This window comes from Coloeus monedula (assembly GCF_965178545.1).
Source record: "Coloeus monedula genome assembly, chromosome: 18".
Classification (NCBI taxonomy): domain Eukaryota; kingdom Metazoa; phylum Chordata; class Aves; order Passeriformes; family Corvidae; genus Coloeus; species Coloeus monedula.
The window spans coordinates 1,123,129-1,141,735 of record NC_138798.1 but is presented as its reverse complement, the minus strand read 5'-3'; the positions used below and the strand labels follow the sequence as shown (position 1 = coordinate 1,141,735).

General features: G+C 42.8%; 1 protein-coding gene across 1 annotated transcript in view; it reads right to left on the bottom strand.

Annotated features, from left to right (window-relative positions):
* The window catches only part of TMEM132D (transmembrane protein 132D), a gene marked incomplete at both ends in the record, with an annotated part of 204,564 nt that extends 193,204 nt beyond the window's left edge, over positions 1–11,360 (bottom strand). The window contains one exon of the mRNA XM_082293258.1: positions 11,282–11,360. Within this exon, the coding sequence (XP_082149384.1) occupies positions 11,282–11,360 (79 nt within the window). The remainder of the gene's footprint in view (positions 1–11,281) is intronic.
* Between the last annotated feature and the right edge of the window lie 7,247 nt (positions 11,361–18,607).

The window sequence follows — 18,607 nt, the reverse complement described above, 5'->3', positions numbered from 1 at the left end:
CTCGCAAAGGTCAGTACTGAAGTTCAATGTCACCTCTAAATCTAAGATTATATATAGTCTGTTCTCCTCCATGATTCCTTCCGTTCATCTCATTGCTGAAAACAAGACTTGGAATTGGAAGGAAAACAGTAACAGAACTGACCTATAAATAAGGGGGCAAGAGAAAGTGCAGGAATTATGGAGGGATGCACTTGCTGAGCATCTGAGAGAAACATTTATTCAGTTACTGGAGAAGGAAATGACGAGGTACTGGAAGCAATATTTGCTAAGGCCCAGTCAGATTTAGACTAGAAGGAACACAATGATCAACTCTTCCTAAGACACATGTCAAAGAAGGACAAAAGATAACTGAAACTGCCACAACAATTCCACAGGCTTCAGATGAGATTTTGATAGTGCCTGTTTGTAGGAAGGAGATAAAACAAGTGGGAGAATGTGTAATTTCTGTGACAAATGGATCAGACTGGCAGCAAACATCTGCAACAAGTCAAAGACAGGCCCAAAAGGGGCTGAGGAAATGGTGCAGAGGCACAGATGGGAAGATTAGGAGGGCTGCTCTTCTCAGGCAGAAAACACGAATGAGAATGTGCTTGTTATGAAAAAGATGATGGGCTTTAGCACTTCACAGTATGAACTGAGACACCAGAAAAGCCCTCTTACAGCAAATAACATCCTGCAAGACTCTTTTAGCATTTTGGGGGGAATTTTTCTTCATCCTTTGGTCTTCGCTGTCTCCCAGCAACTTTCCAGACAAGTTGTAGACCATAAATACCTAAGGGTTGGGAGAGCTAAATACCTGAGAAATTATCATCTGACCTACTGCAACAGCAAAATCCTACAAGGTCTGGGAATGTTCCCCTCTGCACCTAAACCTGAACTCACTGCTCCTCGCTTAGGCTGCCAAAGCCCAGAGTTGTCAGCACTGCAGATATGCTGCCAAACTCATCGTCCTTTTCTGAAGCTGCTGAAAAGAGAACAGTTGAAGAGAATCTCTTCATGAACCATCCTTTTTATTATTATTGATGCAATTTGGTTATTTGATGAGGACCTATAATGCACATGCAGACATTCTAAGCACCAAGACTATAAATACAGGAACAAAGGGCTGCTATATTTAGTATTCTCCACTTACAAGCATTTCTCTTTTTTCAGAGTCTGATCCAAACCAAACTCGTAATTCTGATAGGAATAGATGGAGGAATGAAAGGAGCATATGACTGCATAGAAATAAAACGAAAACAAACAAATACATTCTTCAACAGTGATTATTGCACCATTACTCTGATCTACTGCTGCTCAGATAAAGAGGCTAAATAAAAAGGCAAGAGAAGCCCCAGCTGATGCTGATACATGTATTGTAAACTGCTGCAGCTGAAACAGCAGGGAACATCTTCAGCAACATCCAAAGCTACGACAGGACAAATGGGGAAAAAAGGTACCAGCAGCAGCAAACACCAGGGTAAGACCACAGATCCTAACCTTAGTTAGCTTTACACAAACGAGTAACTTACAACAACAAAGACACAGAACACTGAGATACCACTCAAAACATCAGTCTGCTGGACAGCATTTGGGAAACGCCACCTTCATGGTCAAGGGAATTCATAGTGATATTTGCTTTGTATTTTTTCTAACCCGAAATTGGATCCAGGTCAGACTCCACGTAATTTAGAATAAAAGAACCTAGAGGCTAACCAACAGGATTGTGTCTGATTCTCTGTGTGTTCATAGCAAGTTAGCTCAGGAGTTCTGAAGAATCCAACTGACTCTCAATTTTCAAGTCCCGTTGATAACATAAGGGACCAGCCAACATTTTCTTTCACCATCTCATTACCACCACTGCCCATTATGTTCACAACTTGCCAAACTGAAGGAGCTTAAAATAAACCCCAAAGACCTGAAGGGGCAAAGAAGGAATGAAATATTTCTAAGATCTGCACCATCTTCCAAAAAACCTCTGTTTTTTCATATAAGTGGTTTGCTGCACTGCTAATACAGACATTGAAAATATTTTCTTTAATAGTTTATTAACACAGATTACAACAGAAATAAGTGCAAAAACATCTTTATGACATCTTCTTATAAAAGGCTTTTTATGTTCCCTTTTTCATGCTGCTGTTTGGAAAGGCTTAGATAGCTTATTAATTGTAACATCAAGGGATGGCATCTACCCAATCTCTTAGAATATTTTAATCACACAGATGCTTTCATGATATCTTCATTTTTTTCCTTACCCCACTCCTCTTTTCTATTCTTACAGGCCTCTGAGCAGTTCACACTGTCCAGCAATCAGAACGTCACATTCCAATTTTTAACATGATGCCAGATATTCTAACAAGGTGCTAAAAATTAATTATTTTCATGTGGTGACACATACAGCAGATGCTGTATAACTGCAAGTAAAACAGATCCTGCTCTGAACACCCCATATTCTGAGCAGACAAGACAGTTTAGAAAAAGGGAAAGCAGGGAACTGGAGTGGTTCTACAAAGGTTACAGAAAGCCAATGGGTACCCTCACTCCTAAATCACCATCATGAACCACTACATTCCCCTGCTCTCGTAAAGAACACTAACAAGGTTAAACGATTGCATTTTTGTAATAGGATAATAATACCTGACTTTAAAAATGAGATGGAAAATAATGCTTTATAAGGTCATTTAAAAAAATAAACCAGTACTATTAGAAGACCATTCCGAGATATCAGTCATTTTCCTACTTTAGAGCCTACCAAATAGAGATATTTCTGCTCCACAAAATATGAAACAGTCTGTAATCCTCAATTTTGCTGGAGACGCCAATGCTCATGTGTGGCTTGTCTGAAGAGATTTTGTTTACTTTTTAAAATACAGAGCATGCTGTCAGGGCTGTAGTACAGCCTGGCTCAGTGGAAACCCATTAAAACCACTTTGCTGGGCAGATGGTGTCAAAGAGTCAGAAGCACAGAACAGAATCCCACTGTGCACAAGTGTTCAGTATGCACAAAATCATCTCCTATCAGACAATGCTGCAGGGACAGCCAGCCACAAAGGAGAGAGCAGAGCACAGGAAAGTCAGGGTAGGCTCACAACCCAGAAATATGGAACATGATATGGAACAAGGATGAGGAACCCCATGTGAGCAAGGGCAGACCTATGCAGAGCACCAGATGGGGCTTTAAAAACAACACACTGCTTTTACTCACTGAAGGTGTAACTAGTCTTTGTCACTAAGAGGGACAGCACAACTCAAAGACTAGAATAAGATTTTGAAAAGTGTCCACTACATTTTGGACCCCCATCTTTCACACCCTGATTCACAGGACTGCTGAGCAGTTGGCATTTCAGTAGAACTTCTAAGAGTGGGTACAAAGGAACTCATCAGAGGTGTCTAGAAATGGCCTTGCCACAGCAGTCTTAGAAGATGACAAAGCTTGGTAAGTCACGTATCAGACGTGCACTAACGCAGCAGTACATTGTAAGGCTCCTTCTGCATCTGTTCCTTCTCCACTCTCTTCTAGAGAAGGTAGGGCATGTGTTTTCAGATGAGTGGCTAATCCTGTAGGTCAGCATAGCACCTAACAAAGCCCCTAACTTGGGGTTCAACAGATCCTAAACAGAGTGAAAATGAGTGTGAAGGTATTCGCTGTACTCTGCACCACGTGTGGCAATAAACTCCCAGTGTGTGTGCACCTCTTGCCTCTGCTGGGCACAATCAGCTGCTCAGTTCTGCCCCAAGTCCTCTACTGTGGACCACATGAAGCTATCCTTCCTCATCTTCAGAGCTACAGACTTGTGGACCTGAGCAAACTAGAACCTATTTTTGTTTCTGAGAACAAGTAAGGATGACAGCAGTGTAACTGCAGGTACTTGGTGTATTTACAGTTATACAGAACAGTATTTACAGTTTTGCAGAGCTGGACAGTTCTTCCAGCAGTAGCTCAAACCACAACCCACAGAAACAGCACCAAGCCCTCGTTCAAAGCAGGAAAACCTGCCAATACACCCCACTGCTAGGAGCAAAGTAGCAAGTTAAATGTAGGAATCTGACATACACAGAAAAGAAAACTAACTACCCCATGTGTACAAGCTAATTAAAATTAACCAAGCAAGGCTGATTACATTAGGACAGAGATGCAACACTAAAGGATAAATACAGATATTTCAAATATCAGCAGATGCAAATCACCATTATTTTCATGAAGACAAGTAGAATGAGTCACCATGGCTCAGCAGAAAATGGAGGATATAATTATGTGCTAATCCAGAATCTTTGGTGAGTGGATTGAAGACTAAGTGGGATTGTTTTCTTTCCTATATTGTGGGATGGATCAATATTCAGACACACCAGTGACTAGTTACCTCTGCCAGCTTTGGGTTCCTCCTCTTGCACGATGAATTTACACAATGCATACTGAAGACATAAAACCGCACTTTTAAAAATAGAAATAAAAAGCAAGTGATGTTGAGGGCCCACAAAATCCAAGGTTCTGAGACCATTCAGCATTAGATGAGACTAAACTCAGCATTAGATGAGACTAAACCCTGTGACTTGGAGGATTCCTTTTAGCATGCAGGACATGCAGACTCATCTGTGTGATAATCTGGACATCTGCCTTGCTCCTCAGCAAGAGATCTGCAGACTGTCTGCTCAACAGTCTGCCTCCCTTGAAAGCAAACAGATCAAAAGACAAGATGTAGAGCATCCTGGTTCAGCTGGAGAGGAACCTCTGTTGCTCCTTAGTCTGTCTCAAAGCCGTATCCCCCAAGGGTAAAGAGTGTGTTGACACCTTTGCACACCTCTGCTTGGGGTGCTTGTTATTATTCCCCCTGCTGCTTTTTCAGACATAGCTGGCTAACTCATTTCTTTTGTGCTTTTCATAGGAGCTACATTATTCAATATCCTTCCCCCTTCTTACAGTTTAGAATCTACATGGTCATTTTCAGATGTGGGTCTGGTTTGCTTACGAATCATTACCACAGCAAATTTTTGAAGCACCTTAGCCAAAACAAATCTTACTGGCACTGTGGAAGAGTCTTTATTTGCAAATAAGACCCCAAAATACTACACAAACCAAATCAATTCGAAGTAACTTTAAAAACAGAGCCAGATGGGCCTGTGAGAAAGTGAAGTGACTACAGGAGGAGGAAAGAAGCCTCCTATTTTGTAAATCTGGGGAAATGTGGCAACACTGATTGAATCCCAGTGGATTCAACGCTGAATCCACTACCAACCTTTTATACTCCGTATAAGAAACAAAAATGCATTTTGCTGAACCACTGCCAGGGAGACAATTGCCTGCAACACAGAAAACTCCCTCAAGAAACTTTTCTGGAAACCTTGATTAAAAAAAACCAACAGTGAGGGTGTGGGAACAAACAAACATCCTCTGTGTGTGGAGTGGAAGCCTCTGAGGCAGTTAATTGACCCCAGAGCGCAGATGCCATTAAGTGACTGGCAGGCTACTCCTGCCCTGCTTCACTGAGCCACTGCTCAGTGTTGATTTAAGTCAACCTCTGCTGCAGTGGATTAGAAACACTCACACCAGCAGTGCCTGTGTCTGAAGCACCGAGGCAACACCAAACAGCTCACAGCAACACTTCCAACTACCACAGTTAGTCTCACTACAGTGGTTTTTCTCAGCCCTTTCAAGGAAAAGAGCCATCATTCTGAGAGAAATCCAGACCATCTTACACAGAGCCCTGGTTTTGGTATTGTCACAAAGGTCTTTGTTTACAACCAAACACAAACTGGGATGCAGTCTGAAAGCAGCCTTGTTACTTCTATTTCCTCCCCTCGGTTTTTTCTAGCTTGCACGCAGAAGGTTTCTGGCACTGGTTTCACAACACTGCTCAGATGTTCTATGAATCACCACTGGTGTGTGGGCTACACGCTGAAAAACACCACTCCAGAAAACTGTCTACTCTGAATTAAAGCCTACTAAAGGCAATGAAATCCCCTCTACTGACTGCGGTGGGCTCAGATCACACCCACTGCGGATCAATAGATGGATGTAACTCCTTCTGTCACAGAGCTGTAGTTACACCATCCTCTGGGTCAAGTTTAAGTCACAATACCAAAGCAGAAGATGGAAGTTTGCATAGATACCACACAGGCTGTACTTGGGAAGATGAAGAGTTTCAATCCTTTGGCTCTGTGAGGCCATCAGACCAACACCTTACACTGGAATTAAGTCTATTCAATAAAAGAAGAAATCACAGACGTGAACAAGCCAATCCTCATTGTACAGTTAACTGTGGCCACACTTCACCCCCAGGGTGGGGTAGCCTAACATCCTCAAATATGTACTTTAAAACCGCTCATGATAATTGGTGTTATCTACATGTCTCAGAACTACTTAAAATCCACTTCATTTGGAGCTGCCATTAATAATGCAGCAGGCAACATTACAAAGACTGGTGAAAACCAAGTAATTTAATGTGCCACTTTATAAACCAAACTTGTGATGAATCTCAGCTCCCTCTTCAGCTTTCCCACAATCAATCTGTCTCGAGTCATGTTTATGTATCCTAGGACCCGTGAGAGACTGCCACCAGACTTGGCATCCACAACCACCTCAGGAGCTTGATCTAATGTGAATGCAGCATGAAAAATCAGATTATCTTTTGATTCTCTCCTTTATTAAATAAAACTGATCTTTATTGAATAAAGCTGCTTTTATTAATATCTAAAACATTGGTTGGTGTCACAGAGCCTGCCAGTCCTAAGGAACTAATAAAAGAAAAGACAGAAGTAAAAAATGAGAACATTACAGGGAAATACTAGAAACCAAATCACATTAAGCCAGTATTGCAGCTGAAAAATAAAACATGGGTCTAGCTGAATATTTTGTTTAGTCTGAATTGGTTTTTTTACTGAAAGAAAAGGAATCGGAATGGGGCTTTTGCCTCAAGTACTCTGTGGCAAGAAACACAGCAAGAGCAAAAAAGTGCAAGTTATTTTCCCCTTCCCTTGTCTCAAACAACTTCAAGTTCAATGCAGCTGGGACAAAGCACAAAAACTTTGGTTTTAAAGAGACTGCTTGAACCTTAAGCTAGAAAGATTTAATTTATTTTGAGGGTTTTATAGAAAACTTTCGGGGTTTTTGCCTGCAGGCAGAGCTTACAGGAAATAGTGACCACATTTGTACTTTATGCCCACCTAAAAGCAGCAACCACCACATTTCCTATTCAGATCAGCTGCACAGCTGGGGCAACAGCTGCCTGTGATGGGTCTGTCCACAAGCAACACCAGCACTGTTACTTTGAGAAAAGGAATGTGGGCCTCATCATCACAATCAAAATCTGTCACCATGAAGTGTAATTCAACCCTGAACTCCTGTCTAGCCACCACCAAGACGGAGGGGGGAAAGGAATACATCTCTTAACTCAAATAAAACAATCTTTGATTTTAATCCCATATACAGAATTATATCCCATTACTGACATACTACCACTGTTCTAGAGGCATGAACTCCAAAGCAAGTAGTGCTGAAACGCAGTCGTTGCGCTCCTCAGCTTTTCATTTTCCACGTTCCTAAGTCCACTTCAATGCCAGCAAAGACCTGCACATCAAGATCTCCGGGGATGGCCCACAGCCTTCTGGCAGCCGAGGGGTTCTTTGTACACCAGTACCCCCACGATGCCAGGGAATGCACGAGTGACTTCCTACAGAACTGCAACTCACAAAGATACAATACACTACAATTCTAAGTGAAGGGCAATGTGGACAAAATGACATATTCTGATACCAGCAGAATTGCACAGAAAAAGGCAAAGATGGAGCTTGTCCACAATGAGACAAAAAAATCTACAGTATAAGACCCAGTGGAAATCAAGAGGGTTCAAAGAACACTACAACATGGATAATTCCAAAGGAAACAGGAGCAAGAGCAGTTTCAAGCCAAATATGCAAATATTCCTCTCCTATAGTGTAACCAAAACTAGACATTTGGGGGTTTGGTTTCCCTGTTTCCCCACGCTCACTTGCTGTAATAGATTTGCATCACTGCACATGTGCTCTGCACATCTCTGGCTATGGGGAACACCCTGAGGGGATACAAGGAAATCCTGCCTAATATGCTTGCCAAGCCTCCATTTCAATAAAATTGAGAGAAAAAGAAAATCAAACCAGCAGCTCTATGGCCTGAGATGTCATTAGAGAGCAACTTGCAGGAAATTTCTGCCCAGGATGACAGAGAAGAACACAAAATGCTCAGCAGAACACAAGCAGGAAAAAAGTCACTAAATTATTTACTTCGGTTTTTACTGTCAACCTAAACTTGAAATTTGAAATCAATGAAATCTGGTTTTATCTGATGATATTCATAATGAAAAAGGCTCCTCAATCTTTAGTCTCACAATATACATCTCAAAAGTATTTAGCATCTTAAGGGAGATGCTGGTTTCATTCTGGACTTAAGCCAAGCATGGAACCTGGAGCCCAAATAAAGTATTGAAGTTTTTATTCCACTCCAGTGGAGCTGATGACTTTCCATTTAAGCAAGGGAACAAAACGTCCACGTTATTGTGCCTCTTGTATACAGTCTGTTCTCATTAACATCAGTGGGACCTGGTTATTTTTCGACTGAAGATTTCCCAATAACTTCTTTTCACCCTTGCTGACAAACAGCAAAATGCTGAACTGACTGAGGGTAGGCATTGGCCCCTTAGGACTGACTTAAGAAAACTCTGCTGAAGACAAAGCTGTGAAATACAAGTGCCCCAGAACTCCACTTACAGAGCCTTATCGCCTCTGCCCTTATACACAGATATATGATTAGACTGACAGTGCATTAACACACATGGATTATATCATCACTGACAAGCTGGCCTGCTAGGAACTTTAGCTCATTACTGGAAACAACAATTCATTTCTCAGGCTGGAGCTCTGCATTTTACGAGATAAAAGCAAAGCAAAATCACAATGGTATTCTCAAGTCTTCAACATTATTACCTGAAAGATTTGGAACTGTGCAGTACAAGGTGTGTTGCCATGGTTCTGAGTAATCAGCAGCAGCCTTATACACAACAGACAGCTGATTGCTGTTGCATGTTAAAAGCTTTTGTAGCTCTTTCGGAAAACTTTGTCATCATGTCATAAATGAGAGAGTTTTTCTATTAGCAGCAGAAAAGCATCAAAGAAACATGCCCTGTAGCAGTAATCATGCCTGATTTATTTTTTGTCTGTTTATCTTACTACGTGGAGGGGGGTGGGAATCAACCTTTTACACTGTCAGGTTCATACTATAAATCTCAGGAACACTCTGGTCTTTTCAGTGTGCTAAGGTGTAGCAGTGCAGACGGAGTCTGCTAGCAAAGGAAAAATAAACAATTGCATTAAAGATAGATACCTGTATCACTGAACAGCAGAGTCCTGGCAATCACACAGTAGCAGTGTCTTGGCTATCTGAAGTGCAAGATCAATAGCACAGCTAGGACCAGTAACTCTGGTGGAATCTCGTGTGTCTGGTTTCATGGAATCACAGGATTCTTTAGGCTGGAAAGATTCCCGGGACTGTCGAGTGCCACTGCTAACCCAGCACTGCCACATTCACCCCGACCGTGTCCTCAGGCACCACATCTCCACCCCTCTTAAATCCCTCCAGGGATGGGGACTCCACCACTTCCTGGGCAGCTGTGCCAGGGCTTGACAACCCTTTTGGTGAGGCAAGTTTTCCTAATACGTCTTTCGAAAGACATATAAATAACATTTAAGAATAAAATCACATATGAACGCTGTAATTGCTGAGTTGGCAATAAAAGAAACGCTGTATTCTGTAAAACTGAAATGCCACTTTTTCCAATCCTGGAACAAGCTGCAATCTCAGTCCAACACTATGTCAATGCAGTGTTAAGGCAGCAAACTGAAACACAGCAAAAGCCAAGGGAATGAAGAAGTTAATTCTCTTACTGCACTGTTAGCCTATCCGAAGTACTGATGATATTGCTTATAATAAAATACATCATTTACAACCTAGCTGGGCAATCACAAGCTACCAGTGTGCAATGTGAATGAAGCAATCTCTTGAAAAGACTCTGACTTCTAATCCCTGCTGCTAATGCATTTCCAATTGCAACTTTAGAACAGGACTTATGTAGGCACTGCATTTAGGGAACATTTGAGAAGACTTACAATTTTGTTCATTTCTTTCTTTACCTGTTCTAAGGAAAAAAGGAGGAGGAGGGAATTTGATACAGGGAACCACCACAGAAATACACAGCTATGTATTTTGCCTTCTGTCAGTAAGTTCAGTTCTGGATAAAAACTAATTAGTAAAAATAACTCACGTAATAAAAAGAAAAGTGCTGATCTCTGAAAGTGTAAAAGGGTGTTAAGAATAACTAATACCTTTTTTTGAAAGGGATATTTATAAGCAGGACTCTTTAACAGTATGTTTGCAAAATCACAGATTAAATGCATAAGCTCTTTTTCTCCTCTGAAGACTAAACCACGTAAAAACTTTGTTTTCCTGCCAAAATGTAACTGCTGATGCACAGCATCTGCTCGGTAGAAATGTATATTTCTCCTAATTTATATTTCACAGGAATGCTCGAAATCATCTAAATTAAGTATTGCAAAAATGCATTCACCTTTTGGCTGAGGCCATCGATGAACAACACTTCTAAGTTCCAAGGAAGCTTTAAATGCACACAAAAATATGTGCACTGTCTGTGTGCTGGTTTTCTGATTCGAACTGTAAACAAGCTCGAGGGCTCCAAGAAGGAATCACTGAGTTGTCTGAAGTGATGCCATCAGGACATTCAAACTCCATTCAGCATGCAGGATATCAGAGACCTGGTACAGCATCTCATCAAAGCTTTTAAATGTTTCACTAAGTACCTGTTTCTCTGGTCCAGTAAAACCAGGTTGCCAGTCAGCCTGAGATACAGGATTTTTAATCTGAAAAACGGCACAGAAGATAACGGTGGGGGGCAGCCAACTCCAACAGCTTGGACCTCTGGGGACTTCAAATTTCTGTATCACAAACTCTTAGTAATCCAAAACTGAGCTATCAGCTAAGCTCAGGAGCAGCATCTACTACCTGATCCAAAGTACAGTAAGGAGGTAACAAATGCCTCAGTAACTGGAGACTGTTTGTCGTAGTCAACCAAGGAAAGATCCTTGCACTCAGGATTTCCCATCACATCATCTGTGTTTCTGACTAGCACATGGCTCCCCCCAAGCCTTTCCGGCTTGAACTGTGGGTATCAACACTCAAGGCATTACACAGAGAGAGACAAAGGCTGGCTATGCAAAATCAGAAACAAGATGCAGTGAAACAGAAGAGACTGAGACTTACCTTTGGAAAAAACTGCTGCCAGGCTCAAGAGGAGAGGTGACAACAGATGCCCCATATTGCTAATCCCAGAAGCACACATCCTAGGGTTTGTGGAGCACTTAAGGCTCAGTTTCACAGACTTTGTAGTCAAAATAGAAATCGGTCAGCTGGAGAGGCTACATTTTCAGAAAAGGTCATCTGGAAAGCGCAAAAGGCATTTCCTTCGGAGAGAAGACTTCTTCAGCTTTAACCCTCCCCCTTCCTCCCTCCTTTCTTCGAAACAGATGATGCCGTGAAAGAAAACCCCTCTCCTCGCAATAAATGAAAAGGAATCAGTTTTGATTCAGATGTCGGTGCGGAGCCGCAGCTGCCCGAGGCAGGAGAGCAGCCCCGTGCCCGGCACCCCCGTGTCCGTGCCGGGCGCTGCGCAGGGCCGGGGGCTCGGGGGCAGCGCTGCCGCTGCCGGCGCCGCCGGGATGCGCTTCACGCGGGCAGCGCCCGCATCCCGGCGGAACAGCACGGCGGCTCCCCGGGCGTCACCAAAGTTTTCCTTTAGGTGATGCTGATCAGCCCTGAAATCATCCACACAGGCAGGGCTTGGTGTTGCGCGCTCTTTCTTTTTTTTTAAGTTCTCGATTTCCTCATTGACTTGTTTGACTTTCGGCACGAGAGGGAGATCACGGGGAGAAGGTCACGGCCAGCGAGGCGCTCAGGGCTGCCGGGGCCGGCGGCGGCGGCCGGCGCGCACCTCCCGCCCCCGCGGCCCGGCCCGCCCGCCCGCGCCGGCCCCGCCACATCCTGGGGCTGCCCGAGGGACCGGCTCCAGCCGCCACCGCCGCCGAAAACAACAACACAGCACCGGGAAACAAATAAATAAATAACGCCGGTCCAAGCCCCGCCTCAGCCCCGGCGGCCCGGCAGCCCCAATCCCCGGGCAGCGGGGCGCGGAGCGGGGCGGAGCGGGGCGGGGCGGGGATGCGCGCACCGAGCCCCCGTGCCCGGCCCTGCCCGGCTCCTGCCCGGCCCTGCCCGGCCCCCGCCTGGCTCCCCGTGCCCTGCCCTGCCCAGCTCCTGCCCGGCCGCTGTCCGGTCCCTCCGGGCGCGGCCGGAGGTGGCAGCGGCGCCGGTCCCGGGGGCTGGACCCCGGCTCATCCTCGGCGGGCAGGGCAGCGCACAGGGCAGCGCACAGGGCAGGGCACAGGGCAGGACAGGGCAGGACAGGGCACAGGGCAGGCAGAGCATCCCTGCGGCCGCAGCCGGCTGCTCCAGCAGCATCCCAGAGCCGCTCGCACGGACGCGCAGCAGCCTCCCTCCTGCCGGCACCCAAACACCGCATCCCTGCGGCTGCCGGGAGGGATGCGCTGGCTTGAGTGTGCTGCTGCACGTTGCGAGCCTTTGGCTCCTTCCCTCATCCCAATTTGTCGTGTTTTCAGCTCTCCCCAAGCCACTGCAACAGTAGTAAGCCAAATCAAGTGTGGTGCCGGCGGAATACGGAAATAATGTGAAGGGTGCGTAATGGAATACTCCGTACATACTGCAAAATCGGCAGCAAAAATACCTACATTTCATCTACAATAGTGTTCAGAAGTGCTGGGGGGAAATAACTGACCTCAGGTTTCCATTATAGAAGGTATCAATACTAACCCAAACATTTGGTCAAGCTTAATAATGAGATTTGTATTATCCTTGGCAGACAGAATTGAAGCAAAATGCAATTTACCACAGCCCAAACAAAACAAAACCAAAAAAAAAAAAAAAAGGAGCTACAGGAATCTATAGTCATTTTCTTCCTTTGTGGAGTACTTGTTTGGGAGCAATAAAAACATTCGTCTGTATATTAACATCCACAACACTGAAGCTGTAAATAGTCTATCAAAATAAACTTTGCACACTTTCTGTTTGCCAACACTGAGAAGTACATGATTACCCATGCAGTGAGAAAAGGCTGCATTTTGTGTGGTGGTGTGAATTCATTTTAGAAGTTCATGTCAGCTTTGGAAGGATTCCCAGATCCTGAGATGTTCCCCAGAGCTGAAATGAAGCACACCTCTAGAACTGCCTTGTACTGCAAACACAAATGTACCAGCTCAGAATATCCCCTACCTGACAGAAGATAAATACCTGTTATTGACAGATGCTGTGGCCAAAACCTTGCAGTGTTGTACACCATAGAAGAATTATTATTAAATAACACTCTGTCCCAGACAAAACAGTCGTGCTCTGGAGGAGGAAGTCAGTGTTCAGCTTCATTCAGTGGCAGGGTGGAATGTGCTAGGATAACATTCCAGTTAATCTGTGTTCTGGTGAAAAAGCTCCAGAAAGAAGTCTATGCAAAGTATGAAAAGTGCAAAGGAAGAGCTTTGTCTCCGGATACAGGTGTGGGCAGTGTTGTTACCAAAGTAATTGAAGAAAAAAATATATTGGACTAATAAGAAAACCAAGCCAAGATTCTCTTTTCTTTTTACTTCTACTTTCTGCCTCTATGCTTTTACATTCAGTTATTTTGTGCACCATTTGGAGATGTTTTGTGCACAGGCTTTTAAGGCCTTTCGGTCATTCAGGGTAAGTAGAATGAAAGAAGGGCAGAAGTTCTTATGGAAATGCAGAGTGAGAGAGAGTTTTAATGCCAGTCATATTATGTATGCAAATTTAGGGTCTTTCCCTTCTCTTCACATTTTGCAACATGGTTGTTGAAACAATAGACTTGGAAGCACTTATTTCATTTTTCAGCCCAAATATGGAAGCTGTGGAACCTAGGATCCTTCGTCTAGGATGCTGCTACTCACTGAACAGATTAATTTTTTACTTTGCTCTTATGAGAGGAAAAAAAAATTAATCTAAGCTATTACTTTTTCCTTAATGTTTTTTAAAGTAATTCTGAAAGGTCACTAACTAATTATTAAATTTTATGCATCAATACCCTTCCCCTCCAAAGCACTCTGCAGACGTTTTACTTTTAGTAGGTAGTAATGGATACGAGATTTTGTCAACATCATCCTCCTCATCTTCCCCTATCCTGTTATCCCCACAAACCAGATTTGGGTCTCGAGTCTTTCTCAAAGCCAAGTGATATTTGAATTAACTGTTGTCTTCAGTCCTTTCAGAGATGAGCAAATGCATCCGTTTCTTGCCCTACCAGAAAGAATCTTCCTTTTGGTTTGGTGGGCATTTTACTGCAGTACCAGAGGAAGGCCAGGCCACTTGTCAAATTTCCCCCTGCAGAGTGGGTGTCCCAGTTCCAGTCTGTGCCTACGAGTGCAGGTGACAGCACATCAGCTGTGCAAACTCTGTCCTGGCCAACGCTTCTGTGATGAAATCCTTTCCTGTGCACTGCTCATGGAAATCACAGCAATTCATACAACTCAGTAATGAGAAAACATCTTCCTGTTTCATTAGCAATATGTTATTTTGGCAAGTATGCCTCATCTTTTCTGGGTAATTAACACAACTAATTGTGAAGGAAGAGCTGGCATTAGGAAAACACAGGAGAGAGTGGAGAGACCTGAATCCCCACAACCTAATGGAAAACGTAGAAAACTGATTAATCCACACCCAACAAGGTAATGAAAAGATCCGTCCTCACCCTGAGACTTCTTGGTTCGCCTGCAATGGGATGCATCAGCCGATATATGTAATACACCTTATGTCATTAAAACTGCTAATTGTTCTAAACAGTTTATCAATTCCCATTTTTGTTTGAAGTTGGGTTGATTTAGGCAGTAATGCTCCCTCTTTGACAGGCTAAAAGCACAGGTCTGGGGGAAACCCCACTGACATGGCAAAGAACTGCAGACATGGGGAAGACTGGAGCCAGGTACATGAGCAAAAATGTTCCTCTGCCCAAAACTTCACATTTAGATATATAGATAGATATAGGTATAGATATAGATCCAGCTATAGATCCAGATATAGATATATCAATAAATAAATTTATAGATAAAAAGACATGGAAATACAGAATATGTTGAGTGATCTGAAAGCAAACAATTCATTCCAAAAGCCAGTTGCATTTAACAATTGTCTCTCAGTGCCCACAGACCTGGAAGAGCCGGGCATATTATTGAGTCTTTTAACCTGAGCAGTTACACATTTTTCTCCAAAAATATTTTTCACTTTCAATTAAGCTCTGAGGGAAAAATCCTTGTGCTGCTGAAGTCATTGATTTTTACAGAGACAGATTTTTACTCCTATTTTTTTTCTCCTTCTCTTGGGATTGCACAGAGGGCATTGAAATGGATTATCTGGGTTTGTAACTGCACAACATTCGAAGAGAGGAGCAATTAGAGTCATAGATTCAGAAGATGAAAAGGCATCAGCATGATCAGCTTGACCTCCCAGCAATTTTATACAATTTAATGTGTTGTCTTCAAAACATTTAGCAGTGGTGAGGCAGCAGGTGTACTGTGACTGCCATTTAGAACGCACAATGTAAGCTGTTCCATTATTATTTCGTGTTTCTCTTATTTCCTCATCACATCTATCTGTGAGCTTTTCTCTGAGCTTGTGTAATGCAGAGCCTGGGGAAGGGACTTCCTTCGGGTACGTGTGTACCCTACATCTTGGCCAGCTGCACCACAGTCACAGCTGAGTGTCTTTGTGATGCTCCCACAGAAATACTCTGAAAATCAGAACAGCATAATGGGAGATGCCACAAAGACCACACTGAGTCACACGCTTCAGTTTCCTTTTCATTTCTGCATCTTACTCTTTTTTGACATTAACCAGCACTTAGGTTTTTGTTTCAGTGACAGCAGGATGAAGCATTAAATCTTTGTTAATTTGTTTAAAACTAATTCTCATCTGTTCACTCAAACCACATAGGAAAATAAAAAATGAAATCACTTGATTTCCTTATAATGCTTCTGTTTTATCAGAAAAGCAGAGTCAGTGACAAATCTTGCCCAGGCTGAAACCAAGATCTATTTGACAGCTTGTATTTCTGCTGTCCATGGCAGTGCCCCTCCAGTGCTCTCCCCCTTAGTGATCAAACACTGACCTCAGTGGGAACAGCATTCCTACAGCACTGCTTTATGGTGCTGGCCTTGCTGTCAGTTCACAGCAGCTGAAACAGGAGATGATGTCAGTCAGAATTTCCACTCTCCTTTATTTGTTTCCAATGAAAACTCAGAAATATCTCAGTTTCAAGTGAGTTCTAAAAATGACAGAGGACCTTATCACAACACAGCTAGGCTCTTATCAGCCAAATCAGCAGCACTCTAATAGGCAATGGTGTATCTAAGGGGACTTTTTTGTTTGAATTAATGAACTAATATATTAACCTGCTTCACCTGACAGTAGGATTTTAAAAGCTGATTTGGCTGCAAGTTACTGTACTCATATCACAATAAATGCAACGATTTATAAGGACCAAATCACACAAGATGCAGAGGCCAGCTCAAATAAAAGTTCAATAAATAAACAAACCAATATGTGTGCACCTCAGGGAAAAACCACTGTAAGAAGAAATGTTTATATATGGTGAGGAAATGAACAGATACTAAAGTACCAATACCTGCCAAGCTACCACAGGCAGAGTGATTCAAGTGGCTGGAATGTAAATGTTCACGGGCAGCATGTCCAGTTGGAAACCTGATAACATTCCCAGTGGAGCAGTTGGAAACTGACTGGTTTGTAGGAGCAGATAATGTGAAATAGCAGAACAGAGGATCAGACCATGCCTGATCTGAGATGTAACCGAAGACATGTTGATGTGACACAAGCAAGTAAGGCAACCCCCATTTAAAATTACTCTGGAGATACGAAAACATTTGCCTGCATGTACTACCAGCTTTCTTTTCTGGAAAACCAAGACAGTGATTCCTTAATTCATCATTTAGACCTTCACTTTCAATATGAAAAAGTACTGAAAATATAGCAATTCTATCAACAGGATTAAATATGCAACTTTTATGCTTAATCAACTGACATTTTTAGTAGAAGGGTCATTAAATACACTAATTATAATTTGTAACACAATTCCGTGAGTAGAGGTGTGATCTTCAGTAGGTAGAATTTTTTTCTGGGAACCAGTTGTTGTTCTGTGCTCAACATCTCTTGGAAATAAGGAGCCCAGCGCTGCAAATCCTCACAGGGAGAGCATTTTAGTGCCCCACGCTGATTACTGTAACCTGGATCCAAAGGTATGGACTTTCCAAGCCCCCATGGAACACGAGTAGAGCAGCTACAGGATGACTGTAGGTTAGTCTGAAATACACAAAGAAACAACACAGCCCAAGAATTTGGGAGGAATGACAAAGCCAAAGAGCCAGGGACTAGTGCCTCTCAATAGTTTGTGATCTTTCATAAACGTCTCTCTGTAAACACACATGGTGCCTACTCGTGTGTATACGTTAGACCGTAAAGCAGTCGCCTGTTTGGCAGCACCAATATTCCCGAAATTCACAGGAAAATGGGCTCGTTGCTGCCACAAACCCAACCGTGTTTGTCACCAGACGCCTGCTACTGATGGAGTGCCAGTGACCCCTAGTGCTGTAGTTACTCACTGAGGCTCCAGACATCATCGGAGAGCCCTGACAGGAAAGCACAAGCTATTGTCTCCTCACCATGAAACGAGAATTGGCATCTGAACTAAATATGTATTATAAATACATCAATTATCCTGGAATAAATGACAGCCAGAAGAAGATGAGGGAACAGCAAACCAAGAGCATTGGAAGAAAAAGCAAAGCTTCCAGTTTTTAAAGTTTTCCATTTCTAGGTATCAAAGAATAGTTAGCAGAGTCCCTTAAAGCACACTGACTGATTGTCTTGCTTAATTTGGTTTCAGAAAGAATGGGATTACTTAAATTAGCTAATCATACAGAAAATATTTGTTTGTTCCCCCTCTTGGATCTCTCTTGGCTACTGAATATTTGTTGTTGCCCAAAATATTGGCTGTTTTTCTGAAATATTTTGTCTGCATACCGAATTCTGTGTATTTTAGATCTCACTGTGTATTAAGGGCTGGTCTATAAAGTGTACATCTAGTCGATTTTTAATGGAGGATAAATGATTGTTATGTCTGATGAAGTCTGTTATTTGCTTATAGGTAATACCCAACAGTAACGTGATTATTACATTTTTTTGCTATTATATCCATGTTGTAATGCTATTAGAGGTTAATAATTTAATGACTCTTTATAAACTATTTATGAATGGAAGATCCAGTGTAGCAAAAGGAGTAGTTATATAGAGCCAAATTCACACCTACTGTAAAGGACAGTGAACCTTTTAACTCCAAATCCAGATTTGCTAACTCCATTGCAGAGTGGTAAGAGGCAGAAAATCAGACACTCCAAGAGGAAACATCTTTGCAATACAGAACCTTGTAAGATTTAAAAGTAATTT